At 34.5% G+C, this 23,441-nt stretch overlaps 1 protein-coding gene across 2 annotated transcripts in view; it reads right to left on the bottom strand.

Moving 5' to 3' along the window:
• The window catches only part of scn5lab (sodium channel, voltage gated, type V-like, alpha b), a 143,337-nt gene that overhangs the window by 61,174 nt on the left and 58,722 nt on the right, over positions 1-23,441 (bottom strand). For both annotated transcript variants that reach the window (XM_059525275.1, XM_059525274.1), the window contains 6 exons: positions 16,970-17,111; positions 15,889-16,086; positions 14,685-14,858; positions 13,072-13,419; positions 6,554-6,662; positions 1,358-1,596 (listed from right to left, as the gene is read on the bottom strand). In XM_059525275.1, coding sequence (XP_059381258.1) covers positions 1,358-1,596; positions 6,554-6,662; positions 13,072-13,419; positions 14,685-14,858; positions 15,889-16,086; positions 16,970-17,111 — 1,210 coding nt within the window. The remainder of the gene's footprint in view (positions 1-1,357; positions 1,597-6,553; positions 6,663-13,071; positions 13,420-14,684; positions 14,859-15,888; positions 16,087-16,969; positions 17,112-23,441) is intronic.

Below are 23,441 nucleotides of genomic sequence, written 5' to 3'. Positions count from 1 at the left end.
AAATTAAATTAAATTAAATTAAATTAAATTAAATTAAATTAAATTAAATTAAAATTAAAATTAAAATTAAAATTAAAATTAAAATTAAAATTAAATAAATTAAATTAAATTAAATTAAATTAAATTAAATTAAATTAAATTAAATTTTTACAAATAAATTTTAAACATAAAGAAAAAATATAAATATGAATATAAAATAAAATTGTTTTCTTTAGATTTTAGGATAAAATATGAGCCAGACATGTTCTTGACAGCCTTAGAGACATTCACAGTTTAGCAAGGCTGGACAAACATTTCCAAAGAAGTTACAATAAAGAAAACCTTTTGAAAATATTACATATCAAACTATGTTATTCTGTAGACTTTAGATTAAATTAAATTCTCGGTGAGGTTGAGTCTTCATAGCGGCTGGACAAGCATCATCTAACACAGGATTGTGTTTGTGGCATCTGTCGGAGGTGTTGCTGTCTGTAACTAACATGCTCTTCACTTTAATCTACAGATGACAGAGTCGATAATGCCGTCAGTCATGCACAAACTAACCGTCACCTCGACCGTATTGATCTCAACGTCCTCGAATGACTCCCATCTACAGGATCCTCAAACAACATGCTGCTTGCACTGTTTCTGCACTACACAGCTCCACCATTTTGGGTTGTTAAGGTGATCCACAAAATAGTAATCATAAATATTTATGATTTGTTTATATTCAATTAATTCTAAAATTCTAAAATTTATAAATATATAATTTATATGCATACATTATCATTTAGTGGTTTTAAAGTGCTTCCCAAAAAAACGTAAACAAAAATACTATAAAAGAAGGTAAAACATTTTTTATTATGATTTTTTTCTTTCAAAAACTTAATATTTTATTTATCTGTGATGCATTAAATTAATCTGTGAATCCTGAAAAATAAAATTCATAATTTTCCAGAAAAAAATATATTGTGCAGCACAACTGGTTTCAACATTGATAATAATCATAAATGTTTCTTGAGCAGTAAATCATCAAATCAGAATGATTTCTGAAGATCATGTGACACTGAAGACTGGAGGAATGATGCTGAAAATACAGCGGAGCATCACAGAAATAAATTACACTTTAACACAGATTCACACAGAAAACAGCTGTTTTAAATCATAAAAATATTTGAAAATTTTTACTGTATTTTGATCAATACTAAATGCAGAAGAGACTTCTTTAAAAAACATGTAAAAACCCAAACCTTCTGAATTTTAGTATACATTTATATAAATGCATACATTAATTTTTTTATATAATATAATATAATTATTTAAAGATTAAATATATCAATATCAATAAATATAGCAAAACATAATAATATATGCTCACCAGGTTCCCCACAGACAGCATGCGGTTGAACTCGTCTGTCATGGGATAGTGTTCTAGAGCCATGAAGAGCGTGTTGAGGACGATGCAGATAGTGATGGTCAGATCCAGGAACGGATCATTCACCATGAACTTCACCCACTCCTTCACCTTCAGCCAGTCGGAGGAACACGTCCACACCAGGTACTTCTGTGCAAACACGTACCAGCACGGGTGACACTTCTGCTGTGCCTCCTCCAGCTCTGTCAACCAGCGGAGAACAAATTACTTATGCATCCCTACTAACAAAGCCTTATTTTCTTCCCAAAAACCACATTTGGGTGTACAGGGTGCTTAAACTGACCATATATGACCCTCGGACCACAAATCATGTCATATGTCAGTTGAATAAATCATCTTTCCATTGATGTATGGTTCAATATTTGTCTGAGATACAACTATTTGCAAATCTGGAATTTGAGGGAGCAAAAAAATCTAAATATTGAGAAAATCATCTTTAAAGTTGTTCAAATGAAGTTCTTAGCAATGCATATTACTGTAATTTCCTACTGTAAATATATCAAAACATAATTTTTGATCAAAATATCTTCATGGAACTTGATCTTTACTTAATATCCTAATGATTTTTGGCATAAAAGGGAAACTGATCATTTTGACCCATACAATGTATTGTTGGCTATTGCTACAAATATACTTGTGCTACTTTACATTTATGTTCACAAGCTCACATACAAGTTCACAATGTTCATTATAAAATGCTTTTATAAACAATAAATGTTTATTATTATTATTTATATATATATATATATATATATATATATATATATATATAAGTTCTCCTGTTACTGTGGCAAGTTTACTAACTTCAACCAATGTTTAAACTCCGCCCTTTACAGACATGCCAGCCAATGAAATGCCAGCATGCCTGAGAGTACACAATGATTGACAGGTGTCTAGTGTTTCTGAATGGTTCTCCGTGTAGTTTGTTCCTGTTTTAAGACTGTAATGTAGTCAGAGACAGGTTTATTTCTCAGGGCTCATTTCAATGATAATCTGTCGGGTAAGAGGCATTTTATGCATAATATTAAAGCATAAATTTACTTTAGTGTAAGCATGGGCTGTTTACCTGTCTGCTTAAGCCATTATAAAGTGATTTTAGTCTATTTGGCAATCTGACTGTACATAAACATATCCTAAACAAATGTTTCAATGCATTTGAATTCAATAAATACCGACAAAAGCGTAATTTACAGCTCAGCATTGAAATTCTTGGCTTGTAGCAAACACCACATGAATAGGTCACAATGAAAGGTTAGCATGTTGTTTTTCTACCCAACTGAGGATGAATCATACTTGACAAGTGAGGATGCATGCTTAGGAGGAAACTGTAAGTGTTCTAATGAGAAATGAGACCGAGACGGACATCTTGTGGCTCTAGATTTGGCTCTGCGGTGGTAATGTGCTACTAACTCCTGCGATGCGCCACTGCGGTGGTGTGATGGACCACAGCGGGTGCAGTCGACCTGTCAGCCTTTATTTCATCCTCCACAAGAGAAACTGACCAACAAACAGACCTTCAGTTAACACCGCGTTCACCTCAACACAGCAGGAGCTAAACTGCAGATGACATGTAACATTGTTTGTGAGTTTTAACTATGAGCTGAACTATGAGTCTTTTTTTAGTCCATGAAACTATAAAATAAAAAGTAATTATATTAATTATATAGCTGTCTCTAGGGGACTGCTGGGGTGTCTGGGTTGTTTCTTTGGGTTTCTAGGGTGTCTGTGTTGTTTCTAGGGGTTGTTAGGGTGTCTGGATTGTTTTTAGGGGGCTGCTTGGGAATCTGCTTTGTTTCTTGTGGGTTCCTAGGGTGTTCGAGTTGTTTCTAGGGATTGCTAGGATATCTGGGTGTTTCTTGGGGGGTTTTGGGGGTTGCTATGGTCCCTGTGTTGTTTCTAAGGGATTTCTAGGGGGTTGCTAGGGTGTCTGTGTTGTTTTTAGGGGGTTTCTTGGGTATCTGCATTGTTTCGTGTGGGTTCCTAGGGTGTTCGAGTTGTTTCTAGGGATTGCAAGGGTGTCTGTGTTGTTTTGTAGGGGGTTGCTAGGATATCTGGGTGTTTCATGTGGGTTTTTAGGGGTTGCTATGGTGTCTATGTTGTTTCTAAGGGATATCTTGGATGTCTGGATTGGTTTTAGGGGGTTGCTGGGGTATCTGCATTGTTTCTTGTAGGTTCCTAGAGTGTTTGATTTGCTTCTAGGGGTTTTAAGAGTGTCTGTGTTGTTTCTAGGGGTTGCTAGGGTGTCTGGATTGTTTTTAGGGGGTTGCTTGGGTATCTGCATTGTTTCTTGTAGGTTCCTAGAGTGTTTGAGTTGCTTCTAGGGGTTTCTAGGGTGTCTGTGTTGTTTCTATGGGGTTGCTATGGTGTCTGTGTTGTTTCTAGTGGTTGCTAGGGTGTCTGAATTGTTTCTTTTGAGTTCCTAGAGTGTTCGAGTTGTATCTAGGGGGTTGCTAGGGTGTCTGTGTTGTTTCTAGGGGTTGTTAGGGTGTCTGGATTGTTTCTTGTAGGTTCCTAGAGTGTTTGAGTTGCTTCTAGGGGTTTCTAGGGTGTCTGTGTTGTTTCTATGGGGTTGCTATGGTGTCTGTGTTGTTTCTAGTGGTTGCTTGGGTATCTGCATTGTTTCTTTTGAGTTCCTAGAGTGTTCGAGTTGTATCTAGGGGGTTGCTAGGGTGTCTGGATTGTTTTTAGGGGGCTGCTTGGGTATCTGCATTGTTTCTTGTGGGTTCCTAGGGTGTTCTCAAGTTGTTTCTAGGGATTGCAAGGGTGTCTGTGTTGTTTCTAGGGTGTTTCTAGGATGTCTGGATGTTTCTTGTGGTTTTTAGGGGTTGCTATGGTGTTGGTGTTGTTTCTAGGGGTTGCTAGGGTGTCTGTATTGTTTATCGGGGGTTTTAGTGGTTGCTAGGGTGTCTTTGTTGTTTCTGGGGGTTGCATAAAAATGTCAGTGTTGTTTCTAGGGGATTGCTAGGATGTCTGTATTGTTTCTAGGGGGTTTTATTGGTTGCTAGGGTGTCTTTTTTGTTTCTAGGGGATTGCTAGGGTGTCTGTGTTGTTTCTAGGGGGTTTCTATCGTGTCTGGTCAGTTGTGAGGACATTGCTAATGGTAATTTGCAGTTGCTAAGGGTTGTCTCAAGACTTGTTTTGTGGTTGCTAGGGTGTTATGGGTAGTTGCTCGTGTATCTGGGCAGTTCCTAGGTGGTTGCTAGGGTGTTGCTAGGTTAGTTGTTGAGGCAAATACAGATACTTCATCATACCATTCGCTTCTACTGTAGATGTAATTTGTGTTTGCTCTCGAGCTGATCATTATTTAGGTTAAAACCGTGGTACAGTTATTATTCAGCTATAAAATCATTAATGTACTAATGTAACAAACAAATCTACTCCTGTCATAGAAAATAGGAATTTCCATGCGGAATGATTAAAACTGTGTACAGTATAAAATTCAGGTCATGAATAGTAAATTATGGTAGAAACTATGATTATGAATGACTATGATCTTCTGTAAAGGGTATGTCTGAGTATTTTTGCAATACGGCTGTTCCAGTGTCAACTTATTTATATACAAATAAACCAATAAGCGGTAGCTGGCAATCTATCACACACGTATGTAAGTAACATCTGACAAAACGCACTCATTACAGTAAATCTAGCCTGCTGCTGTTCTGCCGTGTCAGCTTTCACATGTGTGATAATGAGGATTGGCGTTTTCTTATACTTGCAGATCTAAACTCATATCCTGTAAGCTCAGGCCTTTTTCTGTTAGCATCTTTTGTGCTGACCAATCAAGAGTCCAGAAAAAACTCTCTATGGGCCATTTTTGTTCATTTCTTATCCTCTAGTGAGGAAAGCACACTAACTGCATGACAGAAAACTGTCTTCAATTGATTTTGATGAAGAATCCCGATGTCTGTATTAATAAAAGATGGCAATAATCTAATGTTTCTCCATGTTACTTCACTTTAAGAACTAATAACTGTATATTAGCAACAAAAAAAATTACATTAGTGTCCATGCCAGTGGGCGATATTTTTTTTTTATTATTATAAGCGCATCCTGTTGTTTTGTTAAACTCAGGTAGAGACTGATTGGCTGGAAAAAAAATATTCTGAAGAGGATTTCAGCGATATCATTCCTCTACGTTGTTATTATTATCCTTGCAGAATTAAAATAATTATTAAAACATTTTAGTTATCGTTGTAGCTTCTGTCCTTGGTGTGAACGAACTTTGAACGATTACTATTAATATAATTAGCTCTCACTTCTGTGTACAAAAACATTTCGTTTATTGTAAGCGTGTGCTGCTGTTCTGTAGTCTGCGACTTTAAATACATAATTTCGTTAAACAGCTGGGAAAAAGATTCCGATTATATTGTTCAGACGATAAATATAATTAACGTCCACATCAGTGTAAAATATTTTTCTGTTTCTTATAAGCAAGCACTTTCGTCAACTGACACTTTAAATTCTCAAGCTCATTAAAGTTGGGTGGATTCTGATTGGCTGTCAATATTTTTATCATTCTTCAGCTGGAAAAATATCGCTCTGACAGTGATTCCAAGGACATCGCTCCTCTGTGTTGTTATCGTTACAGATGTGTGGATATCTAGTTCCCTATATTTGTCGTCCATGGTCTGAATGAGCCTTCACACATTTCCCAGCGGGAATGTCACAAACAATGAAAATGAATTTATCACTTGATTTATTTATACAGGAACTTCTACAGGCGGTCAACTCTTTAGTTTTCTAAAACAGTTTGTCCCGATGGGCATAACAGATTTGAACTGCGAGGACATTTTATTACGCTATTATTTAGTCGCTAAAATGCTCAGGGAAGAGTCTGGCTCTTGTGCCACCCATGTGATGTCACAGTCTGGCTGTGTTATGATGAAGCAACAGCGGGGAGGGTTACACCTTTCCTCTGAATAACAACAGTGTGCAGCGTCTCGGGGGACGATGTTAACTGCGAGCAGATGGAGACGCTTCTCCTGCCCTCGCATGCACCTAGCAGGAAACGATTTCATGTGGATTTTATGTACATATGGACTTGTTTCAGGGTTAACATCTCGTTGTTGGCACATGCATGATTGTGGATGGTTTGTAGGTTTTTGTTGTGTTGTGTTTCTGTCAGACGCAGTGTCTTACCTTCCATAGCGTCAGTGATGTAGCTGGTGGCGCTCAGGGTCCGGTCTCGGCCCTCCTGGGACTGCTGGGGCAGCAGCATAGTGCTTAGCTCATTGGTGGAGTTGTGTCCCTGAAAAAACCAACAACAGCAGTCATTTAAATGCCTTCATAATGATATAAACAAGAGCATATTTATAGCATTTACTGTTCTCTCTCGTAATCCAATTCACTGTATGGTGTTTTTATATAAAATCTATCATACCATTTAGAATGCAAAAAACTAACTAAGACCTAGGTTTATAGTTGCTAGGGAACCAGTTGGTTGCTAGGGTGTTGCTATGTAGTTGTTAAATGTTCTAAAATATTTAAAAGACATTTACTAATATTTGCATAAATTATTCGAATTTATACGCACATTCGAACTTTTCACACATTCACGAGGTTATCAATTTACATAAAACATGCCCAGATCATCTCCATATAAGGGCATTCTGCACACGCTTTCCTTTACCCCTTTCGTCACTCTTTTGTCAAAAATACTCCACGCGACCCCATATGACACGTGCTGTCTACAGATGCGCTCTCACCAGATCTTTGAACAATACCCAATGTGCAGTCCTCAAAATCAGTTAATTTACAATAAGACACCTTTAATACAGACCAATTTTACAGAGCCTTTATTAGCCAAGTGTACATGCGATGTCCTTCAGAGAAACCTCGAAGCGCAATATATAGCTTATATAATGCAGCTTTAATAATTAAATAAGATTAAATTATTTCAAGATGAAATATATACATTTAATAGTAATTATATGTAATTTTATATAATATATAACTATTACCCTAAGATTAAACATACATCATATATAGCATATATATAGATTATATATGTAGATTATTAAGACCTGACAGAGTGTTGATTTTGTGTACATGTGCTTTCAGTTGTTCCTATATTTTTTCTTAAATTTAGAATACATTTTAGTGTGAAAGATTTAGTGAATCATGATTTGATTTTGAAAATGTTCATATGCAGGTTTCACACACAAATTGGTTTCTAAGGTGTTACCATGTGGTTGCTACCGAGGCATTTCTAGTATTGCTGTGCAGTTAATACCGGTTCTTAATGATTTTTAAGAACATTGCTATGTGTTAATGGTGTTTGGGTGGTTGCTAGGATGTTGCTATGTGGTTGCTACAGTGTTGTTGAATGCACGGCCAATTCTAGTGTTGCTGAACAGCAGCTACCTTTTCTGAATTATTTTTAAGCCTGTTCCTGTACACTTGGGTGTTTGGGTGGTTGCTAGGGTGTTGCTATGTGGTTTCTGCAGGGTTATGTGAGTTACACATTGCTATGCGGTTGTCAGGGTCTTTTAATGGTTGCTAAGGTCTTGCTATGTGATGTTTTGGTCGATTATAATTGCTGTGCAGTTGTTACATGTTCTAATTGATTTTAACCATATTGTTGTGCAGTTGCCAGGGTGTTCAGATGGTTTCTAAGGTGTTGCTATGTGGTAACTACAGCATTGTTGGTGATTGCAGGGGGATTTCTAGCATTGCTGAGCAGTTGCAACCTGTTCTGAATGATTTTTAAGAACATTACAATGTTAGGGTGTTTGGGTGGTTGCTAAGGTGTTGCTAGGATATTTGGGTGATTGCTAGGGTATTGCAGTGTGGATGCTACATAGATTTTGGTGATTGCAATGGCATTTCTAATGTCACTGTGCGGTTGCTCCCAGTTCTGAATGATTATTTAAGCACACTACTATTCGTTAAGGTGTTTGGATGGTTGTTAGGGTGTTGCTATGTGGCTGATAGGGTATTTGGGTCGTTGCTAGAGTGGTGCTTTGTGACTGCCACAGTGTTCTCTGTGGTTCCTGTGCAGTTCATAAGTGTTCTGAATGAGTTAAAAGCACATTTATGTGGCTGCTAGAGTGGTTGCTAGAGCCACCGAGTGGTTTCTAGGGTACTGCTCTGCAGTAGTTAAAGTGTAGCTCACATTTGCAAGAGTATTGCAAGTGTTGCTGTGCAGTTTTAAAGTATTCTGAACCATGCTGAACCCATTGCCATGTGGTCACTAGGGTGACTGGATGGTTGATAGGTGGTTGCCAGGGCGTTACTATTAGGTTGCTAGGGAGTTCTGGATAGCTCCGCCCTAAATTCTTTCCGATTTTTTTGTCTCTAGATAAGGCTCAGTAAAAATATTTTATATAGTATTATTGACTCTGCAAACACACACACACATTAATCTACAACACTCCTAATGTCATTTAAAAATCAATTCGGTTCAGTGCAAAACAAAAGCCCAAGAAAAGCAGCGATTAACCCTCAGCAGCAGATGTCTTCAGTGATAATGGGTGTTTGGGGAAATGCGTTAATTTGTGTCCAATGCTTTTATCCGTTTGCTGTTTTAATGTTTTTAATCTGAGGTCTTCGAGTCAATGATATGATGTCTGTCAGTAACAATGACCCTCTGATTATATAATGTGTTTTTGATCGCAGGTAATCAAAGGAATGACGCAGGAGCGCTTCGTCGCAGCCCACCAGAACACCCACTCCTGCTGTTCAGATGAGTGGGAAACACCGTTGTGTGTGTGTGTGTGTGTGTGTGAGAGAGACGCTGCTGCTGCGACTCTTATTCAACATCTGTTGCTACGTAACCATGACTAGTTCGCCAAGACAACAGGGCATCCGTGCCTCCATCACACAGTCCAGACAGTTTTCAGACTCCTTTCCTTTCTGAGTAATTCAGATATTTCTGGCAGGATGTCATATTTCCCATTTCAAAAGCTCGTATGAAAGGAAAATCACTTTAAATACATCAAAAAATCACTCTCTAGACTGCATTTAGATTAAATGGAGAGCAAACTGAATGTTCGCTGCTGCTTAGATGAGAAAAAAACTCAGTAATCTCAAATGTGTAAAGTAAAAAAAAAAAAAAAATCAAGAGATCTCAGTATTAACTAACATTTCTCAATATCAGAGCTGCTCCACATTCATTTTATAGCTCTCTATTCTTGCAGTACATCAATTAGTGTCTCATTCGTGTCTGTTTACATTTTTTTCATAAAAGGTTTTTATGCAAAAAGGATCGAAAAAATCATTCCAAGTTATATATTTGATTTATTTTATTTATAAATATTTATTAATAAATACTATTATTATTTATAAATACTTATTATTAATAAATACTATATATATATATTATATAATTCAATATAATAAAATTTAATATAACTTAAATTACTCAGCCATTGAAGAATGTCACTCTAAACATTTACCATGTTTTTCAAGCAAGTCTCTTTTTTAAAACAGAACAAAAAACATATGTTTAAATTACATATATATAATATAAAGAAAAAAATATATATATAAAAAAAAAATATATATATATATATATATGTATATATATATATATGTGTGTGTGTGTGTGTGTGTGTGTAATTATATATAATTGTGTGTATATATGTAATTTAAACATGTTTTTTGTTCTGTTTTAAAAAATATTTTAATATGTATTAGATTTATTATAAATTGATAATAATAATAATAATAATAATAATAATAGAAGATGTATTCTCCTCTATTATTACTGGTTTCTTTACATGTACAAAATGCATCTATGGAAATCACTTATGCAGTCACTTATGTAGCACATGTGTGCAGTTATTGCTAATTAAGCATGCAGTGCATTTCTGTTTAATGCATGGCAGTATATGGCATCTGAAGAGGTTCATATGGCGTTTGGTCAGAGCCGTTGAGTGCACTGATAAGACGCTATTCTGGGAAGCGTACTTGTGTTTCCAGGAAAAAGCAAAAGCGACGTCTCTCTCCAATCACAGACCCCCCCACTGCACGCTCTGAGTCATGTTTTGATAAATAAGTCTGTACTGTATGTGCAGAGATAAAATAGAGATATATAAAAATAAACTCCACATACCTGCTCAGAACATTTCTGGCATATTTTTATTTTTATTTATTTTTTTCTATATTTTTTCTTTATTTTAATAAAAAAATTATTATTATTGTTAATGTTGTTGTTGTTGTTTTTATTATCATTATTATTATCATTATTTTAAATAAAAATAAATAAATAAATAAATAATATAATAACCAAATATACACAAATAATTAATAGAATAAATATAATACCTTTTTTTCTGAATTGCCTTTGTTCCTCTTGTAAATCTCTTTGCATAAAAGTGCTAAATTACAGTATACTGAATGAAATTATATATTCTAATCACACACACACACACACACACACATATATATATATAAATATATATATATATATATATATATATATATATATATATATATATATATAAAATGAAATATGACCTAGACATGGTCTTACAGGTTTTTTTGTCAGATGCAATCCATGCAATATCCTTGCAATAACTTTTGTACTGTAAAAACCATTAGATTATGCTGCTTTCAGCTTAATATCTGATAATGCAAAATGTCTAGACAATAAAAAAAATCCATAGTGTTTGCTGGACCCAAGACTTATTGCATTAAAATAACCTGAGTCTCTGAGTTATTCAGTTTGACACGCAGACAAATTAACATTTGCAAACGCAGGAAAAAGCAAGAGGTGGAGGTTCTTATGTAACACTAATCATTACACAGCATGTTTGCAGTCTACCAATAAAAGAAAAGAACTCATCCAAATCAGCTCAGAGAAGGCAGGAGCGTAATGCATGTTATCAGTGTGACTGACAGCTAAAGAGGAACTGACTGTAGGAATAAACTGTAACACACAGAGACTGGAGCTCTTATGTCTGTCCTTGAAAAAGATGAGGAGGTTTCTGGGAAACGTTCAGCTACTGTAGGATTCGTCATCCAACACTTAACCTTGAGTTAATGTCTGTTTTAAACTAACAATGTTTACAAGTGAATCTGACACAAAAAAGGTCATATTTGACCAAATTCTCAATACTGTAAAAATGTTTTACATGGTATAAAAATGATTAAATAAATAAATAAATAACAGATATTCACATAGAAAATACAAATTTTAAATTGTAATAATATTTCACATTTTTAACTGTATTTTTTATCAAATAAATACAGCCTTGGTGAGCAGAAAAGACATCCAGTGGCACATAATCAGTAGACCATAGCAATAAAACCATTATAAGAACTTAATAATAATAATAATAATAATAAATATTATTATTATATTATTATTTATTAAACAATAAGAATGTAAAATATTTATTATGCGTTATTATCATTATTACTATTATTAAAGTTAATAATGAATATTTATAATAATTAATATTTGTTTATTATTAATTGTTATTATTATTGTTTTTGTTAATCAGTAATTAAAATAATTATTATTGTTGTTTTGTTGTTATTATTATTATTATTATTATTAAAGTTATTATTAATTAAAACAGTATTAATTATTATTATTAATATATTAATTAAAGACAATACTTTATAATTATTATGCAACATTAGTGTTGCTGTTATACTGTTGTATTTAACATTGTTGTTGTTGTTTTGTGGTTTTCATTATTACTATTATGATTATTCATTTTATTATAAATAATTTATTTATTATTATTGCTATAGTATTGTCAATCAAGTTTGCCATTGCTAATTCTCATTAAATGAATGCCTGATTGACAAATTAAAGTGGTCATATGATGTCTCAAATCCAAAGAGATATTGTTTATCAAAGTTAAGACTCTGCCACGCCCCCCTAAAATGCCTCGTTTAAACACGCCCCCACATCTCTACATCACTATGTGGAAATATTTGCATAATCCCGCCATAAAGTTTCACGCAAAGAAAGAAGGCGTAGTTTCAGTAACACAGTGTTGAAGCAGTCATGTCAGGGAGATGTGTGTGTATCTAGGAGAAGCCAAAAGCACTTTATTTGTTCTTCCTAAAGTAGACGCATTCAGGAATCTTTAAGATTACTTACAACAGAACACCAACAAATTTTATGGACGACTGTTTCGTGAACCTAGGAGAGGAGGCAATTCTGACTTTGCTACAATAACCTGGCGCAGCTGAATAAGCTACTGTAAGTATGTTTTGTTATTATTTTAAGTATTTGCTTAAATGTGGAGTTTTATGTGGCTTGTGTTCTGCAAACACATATGAGCTTCATCACTGTTCCTCTTTCAGTCTTGAACTGATCGTAAAACTAAGGACATTATTGACCGTCATTACTTTTATTTTGAAAGATGAAGCTCGTGATTATGGGAGGGGCTTTGTAGAGAGAGGCGGTGCATAGAGGACTTACAATAATGTACAGTATTTGAAAAATAATGTGTTTTTTAACATTAAAGCATGTCAACATATTCTATTACACCAAATACACACAAAAAATGTCCACTTTAAGCAAAGTATCACTCAAACTTGTTAGAAGTATCTAGACACATAAGACTGATCCGGTTCTCCACAGGAGACCATTCTAGCCGCGGTTCTTCATCTATAAGTGCTTTATTACAAATCAATCAAGCTGTTTCCAATTTCCAGGGGTCTGCTGGTTTGATCAGAAGCACAGAGTGACTTACGCTTTCCTCTTTGACCTTCTCCATGGTGCATGTGGGCAGCGGAGACAGCGGGCCCTGGCCCGAGATGCCATTCTGGTCCATGGCCACGAAGAGTTTGCCGTTGATGTTGAGACTCGGGAAGAAGAACTGTGAGCTGTGGCTGCAGGTGCTTTGAGCGCTGGTCCGTCTCCTGCTCCAGGGCAGAGCCAGCGAGCCGCCGCGGCTGTCCGAATCACCGTGATTGCTGAACTCATCGTCGGCGAAGTCCACCTCCGAGTCTTTGTTCGGCGGCCGGAAGTTGAAGATGCTGACCTGACTCTCTCGTCGGGCTCGTAAGGACAGAGTGCGGACCAGCAGAGAGTGGGTTTGCTGGAGACGTAAGGATGAAATGACTTAAAGCGAAACACTTTTTGTGCAAGTGCAAAATTCACTTTTACATGATGTTTTAACATAATGTGACCCTTGAGCACAAAACCCGTCATAAGTGTCAATTTGAAATTGAGATGTATACATCATCTGAAAGTTGAATAAATCATCTCTCCATTGATGTGTGGTTTGTTCGGAGGACAATATTTGTCTGAGATACGACTATTTGAAAATCTGGAATCTGAGGGTGCAAAAAAATCTAAATATTGAGAAAATCATCTTTAAAGTTGTTCAAATGAAGTTCTTAGCGATGCATATTACTAATCAGAAATTAAGTTTCGATATATTTACCGTAAGAAATTTATGAAATATCTTCATGGAAAATGATCTTTACTTAAGGAAAATTTATAATTTTGACCCATGTTATTTTTGGCTATTGCTACAAAACCACCAGAAGAAGTGAGTATTTTTTATGAATCTTTGCAAATCGCCTTTCCTAATAATGTACTAGTTTCAATCGCAAAGAATTATTTTTTTTTTTTTTATTTAGGAAAACATCCCAGGATTTTTATCCACATTTTGGACTTCCAACGATTTGACCATTCAAATTTCAGTTTCAGTGCAGATTCAAAGAGATTCAAAGAGCCTTACACATTCCTAGCCGAGGAATAAGGATTTTATCTAACGAAACAATCGATCATTTTCTTTAAAAAATTATATTTATACACTTTTTAACCACAGCTCAGCTTGCTCTAGCTTTGTGATGCGCATGCACTTCATTTGATAGATCACAAATCATTAGTTCTTCGTTTCTGTACTTCGTTTAAAAACTCCATCTTATTTTCTCCTTCCGCCTACATCACGCTTTGCAATATCACCTAATAAAGGGTTAATGCTAGCCCAGCATTTGTGGTTAAAAAGTGTGTAATGTCAGAAAATGATCATTTTTTACCAGATAAGACCCTTATTCCTTGGCTGGCATCTTGTAGAGCTCTTTGAAGCTGCATTGAAACTTCAAGCTTCAATCCACTGAGCACCACTGAAGTCTTCTATAGGGAGAAAAATCATGGAATGCTTTCCTCAAAAAACTTAATTTCTTTGCAACTGAAGAAAGAAAGATATGAACATCTTGGAAGACATGGGGGTGAAAAAAAGGCAGGAATTTTTTATTCTGGAAATGAACTCTAACTTTAGACATTTCCACAGAATAAAATGGCATGCAGGTGAGTAAATGAGAAGTGATGAATGATTGTGGGTGATAAATCTACCTTCATCTCCTCTATAGTGTCCATCTTAGCTGATTTGTCATTGCTGCCATCCTCCGTTCCTTCAGATAGCGGTCTCGAGTTTTTCCTCCGGTCCAGATTTCCTTTTCCTTGTGTGGAGAACGGCGACATGTCGGCCATCAAGATGGACTCAGTTTCTTGTGCTTTATGAGCCACCTGAGAGACACAAAGTCATAATTATAGACACAATGCTGCATGACTTCTTGAACGTTATTGATTAAATCAGGTATATTTATTATTATTTTTAAAATAATTTTTTACCTCTTTAAATTATGAAAGAATTCTGACAGAAATACATTGCTGTATGTAATTACAACTGTACTGTAAAATATTTTTATATGAAATATGATATTATATACCGTATTTTCCGGACTATAAGTCGCACTTTTTTTCATAGTTTGGCTGGTCCTGCGACTTATAGTCAGGTTCGACTTATTTATCCAAATTAATTTGACATGAACCAAGAGAAATGAACTAAGAGACATAAACCAAGAGAAAACGTTACCATTTACTGCCACCAGAGGGCGCTCTATACTGCTCAGTGCTCCTGTAGTCTACACTGAAAACATAGAGCGCCCTCTCGTGGCTGTAAACGGTAATGTTTTCTCTTGGTTCTTGGTTCTAAATAAATGCGACTTATAGTCCAGGGCGACTTATATATGTTTTTTCCTCATCATGACGTATTTTTGGACTGATGCGACTTATACTCAGGTGCGACTTATAGTCCGAAAAATACGGTATATATATTATATTATTGTACACTATAAGTTATAATACTATTATTCAAAAAGTAAAACTTTCAATCCCTAAATATTGAACAAATTAATTTTATGTTGGCAGAATATTAGTGAAATCCTGTAAACCTTTCTCCGCAAATGCACGTTTCTAAATATGAATCTGAAATATGAAAGTTAGTGAATCTAACACAGGTTGCATTCCCAAATGCACATTACTCTCGCAGCCCATGCTCAAGATGTTCACTACATTTACACTGAAAACACTGTATTATAAGATGCATGTGTCTTAATGAACACAGTGCAGAGCTTCACTGTGAAAACAGATTAGATACCTAACTAACTGCAGCATACGCAATGTCAGTTTATTTAGATTTACTGTGCAGACACATTTATTTATTTTACTGTTACATTTGATTTAATATCAATTTCCGAACCCCCTGCAGACGTACCTGCTGTTCCTTCTTCAGCTGCTCCATGGCGAGCTGAAACTCTTGCTCTTTCTGCTGGGCTTCTGCGATGGTGGCCTGGTTCTGCTCCTCGTATGCCATGGCCACCACAGCCAGGATCAGGTTCACCAGGTAAAAGGAGCCCAAGAAGATCACCACCACAAAAAACACCATGTACGTTTTTCCCGCCGAGCGCAGCGTCTGTCAGCACAACAACAGCGTCAGATCACAACAGCTGCAAGAACTCGAGGATTACTTTATCAATATCTGTTCACAAGCTTGTAATATGTGTCAGACTGATCAATCAAAGGCTATTCTCTATAATGCTTTCTCAAAGACAGCCTAGTCAATGGATGAAAACAGACGAATAAAGGTTTAATTTCTACATACTATAACATCCGAAATATTGATGCCAAGATGTAGACATAAAATGCATTGAATTCAGTATTTACATATTCCCTACCCTTCAAAGTTTTTTATTTTTTATGCTCGCCGGTGCTGCATTTATTTAATCAAAAATACAGTAAAAATTTTAAAAAGTTATTATTACTCCAGTCTTCAGTGTCACATGATCATTCAGAAATCATTCTAGGATGCTAATAGGCTGCTCAAGAAATATTTCTGATTATTATCAATGTTGAAAACAGTTGTGCTTCTCAATAATTTTGTGGAAACTGTGAAACTTTTTATTTTTCGTGATTCACAGATTAATAGAAAGATCAGAAGAACAGCATTTATTTGAAATGCATTCATTAATAAATGTCTTTACGGTCACTTTTCATCAATTTAATGCTGACTAGAAATGCTGCATTATTTTCTTTCTTTAAAAGAATGTAAAAATAAAATCAATAAAATTGATTGACCCCAAATGGTAGTGTATGCTTATAAATTATTTATCTTAATTAAATATTAAGTATTTTATATTAATTACAAAGCAAAATTAATTTGATTGCATCTTTATTGGATTTAATGCATCCTTTTCCAGTAAAAATACAAAATTGAAGAAACATATGTTATCCAGCTACCAATGAAACTTGTAATGCTTGAGTGTGATGTGATGAGAGCGAACAGACAGTCTACTGACGTGATGATAAAGGTTTTCCCAGTAATCTTGTGTCATGAGCCTGAAAAGCGAGAGAAAAGCCCATCCGAAGGTGTCGAAGCTTGTGTAGCCGTAGTTTGGGTTTCGTCCGGTCTTCATACATTCAAAACCATCCGGACATTTCCTGCGGAAAACAGGAATATGCGGTTATTAGCGGCATCAGTCTGTTACTTTGGGGTGAACTAACCCATTCACATAAATGATGTTTTCTCGTAGTGAGTTCCAGCCTGTTGTCCTCTCTGTTCCCAATGAGAAGAACAGACCCCTGGCTCTCTGAGTAACAGTGGCTTTGAGGGCCGCTGGCGCCAGCGCTTCATCTGTTGAGAGCGTGAGGGTGTGGATGACGGCTGCTATCGCGCTCAAACACCTCGCCGTGTCCCTGAAGGACGTGCTAATGGACGGGCACCACTTCAGTCAGGTTTTGTACGGGGCCCCGGACCCAAGACGTACTGATACCAACTACCGCTTCCTTCCTCGTGTGGCATAATGTGCTGGAGATTGAGACTGTTTACAGCAGCGTGGTTTCAAGTTTATGACAGAAAATAAGCAGTGATACTTCAGTGGAGAATAATTTCATTAGTTTTTATACTGACATGAGAAAATATTGCCATTTTCCTGTTATTATTTAGGTTATTGACAGAAAAAAAGAGTTATTTATCAATATTTAATCATTATTATTTCATCATGGTCAACATACACAAATATCATGGTGGTTTTAAAATCAGCATTTAAACTAGTATTTGTTTTCTTAGTTTAAAAAAAGTTTTTTATTTATGATTTTGGTTATTAAATGTTTATTGACAGAAAAAAAGAAACAAATAAAAAATTGAATTTAATATTTAATCAGTATTATTTCAACATGGTCAACACACACAAAATATCATGATGCTTTTAAAATCAATATTTAATATTTATTATTAATTAATTTATTAATAATATTTAATATTTTTTTAGTTTTAGTTTTCCAGTATACAATGTTTTGTTACTGATTATTTATATTTCGCTTTTATTGAAAAAATCATCAATTAGTATTATTTTATCATAATTTTAAATTCTTACACATAATTAGTATTCTATCTAGTTTTCTCATTATTTAGATATTGTTTATATTGATAGTTAAAGAAATTAAGGAATACATAATTGTTATCGTTTAATATTGTCTTTTTGTGTTATTAATTTTTTGATAAGGTTTTTATCAACACTTAAAAAAATATTTGTAACCAATATTTATTAAATATTATTTCATCGAGGCTTTAGAAATCTATTTTTAATATTATTTTAATATATATAATGTTTGTATCAGTTTTGGTTGACAGTAAAAGTTTAAATCAGTATTTTTTTTAATCTAGCTTTCCAGAAATAAAAGTTAAAAAAAAAACTTCCTAAACATCCTTAAAACAAGATCAATTTACTTCAAAAGTAAGTTTTATTTTTATTTTATAATCACAAAAAAAGAGAACTTATTACTCATATAAGAAATACATTCTGAAAACCAATTTTTACTGTCTTATGCAAACTTGCTTCAAAATGCATCTTGTTTTGATGCCATTTAAGAGGCAAACGAAAGCAGAAATGTGGTATGGCTCTCCATCAGTGATCTGCTGTTGTCATTGAGTTCCAGCTCAGAGTCACTCGGAGAATTTGTCAAAGAAGCCCCTCTCAGCACACTGGCAGCTGGGACCGCATTGTCGGGACACAAAGCATTTCGACATGGTCTATTTTTGTCGCTAGAGAGTCCCTCAGTCCTGTCAGGGTCCTGAGAATAGGAGGCTCTGGGAATCTTTGTTAGGTGCTGTGTGTGTAAACCAATCTGTCGGTTCTGTTTGAATAACTGTTCTGCTGTTATGAGCCAAGATGGACTCAAGGTTATTCCCTTGGTAGTCTGATCTTCGGACGCTGCTGTGGGATCAGATGGCGCTCCGATCGGCCGGATTGACACGCTCAAGATTAAACCTCTCACTTTAACGCAATACAGAAACTAAGTACAAAGACACAAAGAGAGCTCGGAAGATGAGATATCAAAGCTTTATTGTATAAAGATGCTGCTGATATATTTAGTAAAAGGAGAGTTTGGTTGGCATCAGAGAGTTGCCAGGAGAAAGAGGACACAACTGGAGTTTTAGATTTGATCTGGAAATCGTCATTGTTTAGTGATTTCAATAATTTTATTTTTGTAGATTGGACAGACTGAAAATATCCGGTCTAGACATGCAGCATCTAGAAACTTTCTTGTTTTGAGTGAGTGAGTGAAGTGAGTGAAGTGACATTCAGCCAAGTATGGTGATCCATACTCAGAATTTGTGCTCTGCATTTAACCCATCCGAAGTGCACACACAGAGCAGTGAACACACACACACACACTGTGAGCACACACCCGGAGCAGTGGGCAGCTATTTATGCTGCAGCGCCCGGGGAGCAGTTGGGGGTTCGATGCCTTGCTCAAGGGCACCTAAGTCGTGGTATTGAAGGTGGAGAGAACTGTACATGCACTCCCCCCACCCACAATTCCTGCCGGCCCGGGACTCAAACTCACAACCTTTCGATTGGGAGTCCGACTCTCTAACCATTAGGCCACGACTTCCCCCATTTTTGGGGGAAGTCGTGCATTTTTTGCATTTTCTATGTTTATTTCGGTATTTAAATGTAAATACCATTTTTTGCATTTTCTATGTTTATTTCGGTATTTAAATGTAAATATAATAAATGAACAATTGTGAATATTATTATTTTATACACTTATTATTTTACTATTTCTTGTTTTTATTATTGTTATCATTTCTATTAATCTGTAAATGATCAAATATTTGATTTACAATAAATATGTATTAAACTAGTTAAAAACATACATTTTACAACAAGAAAATGCTTTGTACTGATTATTTATTATTTTATTAAATAATATAAAGTAATTTTGTAAGACTTGTAGTCATTTAACTCAGTGATTTTAATAATACTTAATTTAAAAAAACACAAGCCAATAAAATAATCACACTTTTATTGAAAGTAACACAATAACACTCAACAGAATTTATATTAATATTGGTACACTTTACAATAAGGTTCATTAGTTAACATTAGTTAACTACTTTAGTTAGCAAACTAAGAATGAACAATAGTTGTTCAATATTTATTAATCTAAGTTAAAGTTAAATTCAGCATTTACTAATGCATTATTAAATTCAATTGATTGTTAACAGCACTCTGAATTAACATAAACTAACAGTGAACGACTGTGTTATCATTAATTAACATTAAGACCAATTCGGTGCATCCCTACTGAATGTCATTATTTTATTTTATTTTATTTTATTTTATTTTATTTTATTTTATTTTATTTTATTTTATTTTATTCTTCAGCATTTGTTGATTTATTTAAAACCAAAAATGCCATTTATCGGCCGATAATTTTCAGTGGCCGAAAATTCAGTTAATCCTTACTGTTATCATCCTTTTATTTAAAATTTTACATTTATTTTATTAAATTTTTATTACGTTTATATTTTTTTATTTTATTTTATGTTTTGCAATGAAATGCAATGCAATGTTATCCAGTGCTACCACAGCAAAATCACTGTTTTATAATCTTTTTGTGAATATTTTATTTTTAGACAGATTATAGGAGTTCTGGCTCTTCTCTTACAGTTTGATCAGTTATTTGACCAGTGCCACAAATGGAGTGAAAGAGCCTGAGCCCAGCTCTTTAAAAACAGACGAGGAGGTGAAACGAGGCAAGCACTTCTGTTTGAAATGCTGTCAGCCTTCAACTCAGGTTTCCATCCAGGTTCACAAGGTGACCAGAGCTGAAAGCTAACAACGGCTAAAATAAGACCACTGGATTAATTCACCTAATTGATCCCCGAGGGAAATAAACGAACAAAGGAAACAAACACACTGCTTTAGATACAGAGAGCCTGTGCTGTATGACCAACACATGGAAATATTAATCAAATTGATAATAATAAAACAAAATCACCTCTTTTAGGGCAAAATCAAACACGCTTCTCTTGAACCTTACAGTATATAGGCCTTGTTTTTATTTAGGTTTGTGTGCACTAAAAGTAAGTTATTTACTCTATTTACTTTCATATGCATGTACCTGGTTTTAATAATAGATAGATTTTAGTTTTGTTTCTTTAATCAGTAATTGGTATTATCAGTAAATCAATTATCACTAGTATTTCTTTATGGTTTTAAGAATCTACATTTAATAAATATATTTTTTCTCTTTTTTTTTAATAAATGGGGGGTTATCGGTATTTACTCAATATTATCAGTTGATTATCGGTATTTAATTAGTATTATGGTTTTAAAATTTGTAATTTTGTCAAATTTTTCAGTGGAAAGGCAGTCTATCTATCTATCTATCTATACATAAGGAATTAAGTAGTAGAAAAAATATTGGATTTTATTGGTATTGTTTTTTATTGGTATTTACTCAGTATTACTGGTAAATTAGAGTGTTTAATCAGTATTATTTCAACATGGTTTCAGGATCAACATTTAATTAGTATTTCCTGTCTTATTTTCAAGATAATACACTTTACCACTAATTAAATAAATTAATAAATTAAGTTTTTTTTTTTTTAAATAAGCATTTACTCAGTATTTTTGGTAAATTATCAGTATTTTTTCATCAACATAAAATCAGCATTTAATCAGCATGTTTGTCTCATTTTCAGTCAAAACTAGGGATGGGAAGATTCACTGTTTCACATCGGTGCATCGGCATAAAAGTTAGCGATGTGATGAATGTTTAAAAAAGTGCTCTATACTTTTATTATTTAGAAAGTAACCAATAACTTGTGACCAATATTTTGTATGTAGCCTGATTTTCGAGGCATGTCCTGAGGGTTATCATATTTTTTTCCCACTGCATTGTATTGCATTGAAATGCATTGTTTTGAATCGAATCAGTATCAGATCGCAATAAGACTGATTAACATTGCATCGGTAGCTGTTTCATATGAATATTTAAAGTATCATATCATTGACTGTGCAACGAGAAACGTATCGCATTGGTCTCAGTTATGGAGATTCTCACCCCTAGTAAAAACACAATCAAAAGGAAGTAATACATTTGGTGCAGTAAAATTAGGTGCATATGATTTTGCACATTAACATTTTTGTGTTTGTTTTTTGATGACTAAGAAATCTGACTATTAAGAAAGTAATGAAGTTGTTAGTCTAAAGCCAGATTTGGTTGTTTATTACTGGGTTATTTTGAGTGAACATTTTAATTTCGATGTGAGTGACCTCTAGGTCAGTACCTTTATGGTCAAAATACAAGCTAATCCAGAGCCGGACAGTAACGGAGTACATTTACTTGAGTACAGTACTTAAGTACAATTTTGAGGGATCTGTACTTTACTCGAGTATCATTTTTGGGGAGTACTCATGACTTTACTCAAGTACATTTGAGAGGCAAATATTGTACTCTTTACTCCGCTACATTTCTATCCATAACCGTAAGTACCCGTTACTTCATCGGCCCCATCCACACGTAGACAGAGCTTACCCCAACATTTAAAAAAACGTTACACAAAAGTTCCATGAGTGATGTATAAATAACGTTTTTGCGCTTATGTTTTTAAAGCATTATTAAATACCAGATAACTTTGAACAAACATTCTATTAACGTTTCCGATGCAGCTGATGCATTTTCATCTGTTTCGGGAATCCTTGTAAAGCGCTGAATAAACTGAATGTGTGTATCACACACACTACACAAACACTGTTTTATCAGAGGTGGACACGCGCCTGTTATCATGGCTGAAGACAGACACATTCGTCCTTTGTCTGTTTCTGGCTTCAGACAGATGTTACAATCAGCATCTACAGGCCTCGTCGTAATTCACACCAGCGGTCCATTACTTCACATCCGCAGCTGATAACTCAACCAGAGCGTCTTACACTTTCCAGTACGTGATCGATATATTCCATTGCAAAAATGCATTGGATTTGAAATATTATGTTATCGATTAGCAATTGCTTTTAAGATAATGTTTTATCCATTTGATTCTCACAGAGCGAGAGCAGCTGCCAGAGACGGAGGACTAACTTTCCAGATGTGCTGCAGATGTCTCCAAACATCAGATCCCACAGAACGGCGAGCGTGGAGTGAAATCCTAGAAGCAGCAGAGGGATAGTGATTTCTTTTCACTTTTTTCTTTTTATTCTTGCTGATAACTTTCTCTCAAAGTTAAATGGAACAAAACTATAAAATTTTCAGTATGTTGTTTTAAGATAAAAACAATATTTGTATTATCTCTTATAATAATAAGTCGCATTTATTAATAATAAATTATTAAATTTATTTAAATTATTTAACACTGTAAAATCTGATATATGAAATAATTTTCAAAAATATCTATTTTTTTCCAATGGAACAGTTTATTTAGACAAAATATATGAAAAGATATATATATATATATATATATATATATATATATTAGGG

The sequence above is a fragment of the Carassius carassius genome, chromosome 35 (genome assembly GCF_963082965.1).
Source record: "Carassius carassius chromosome 35, fCarCar2.1, whole genome shotgun sequence".
Classification (NCBI taxonomy): Eukaryota; Metazoa; Chordata; class Actinopteri; order Cypriniformes; family Cyprinidae; genus Carassius; species Carassius carassius.
The sequence above is the reverse complement of the archived record's forward strand: the minus strand, read 5'-3'. Positions and strand labels throughout refer to the sequence as shown.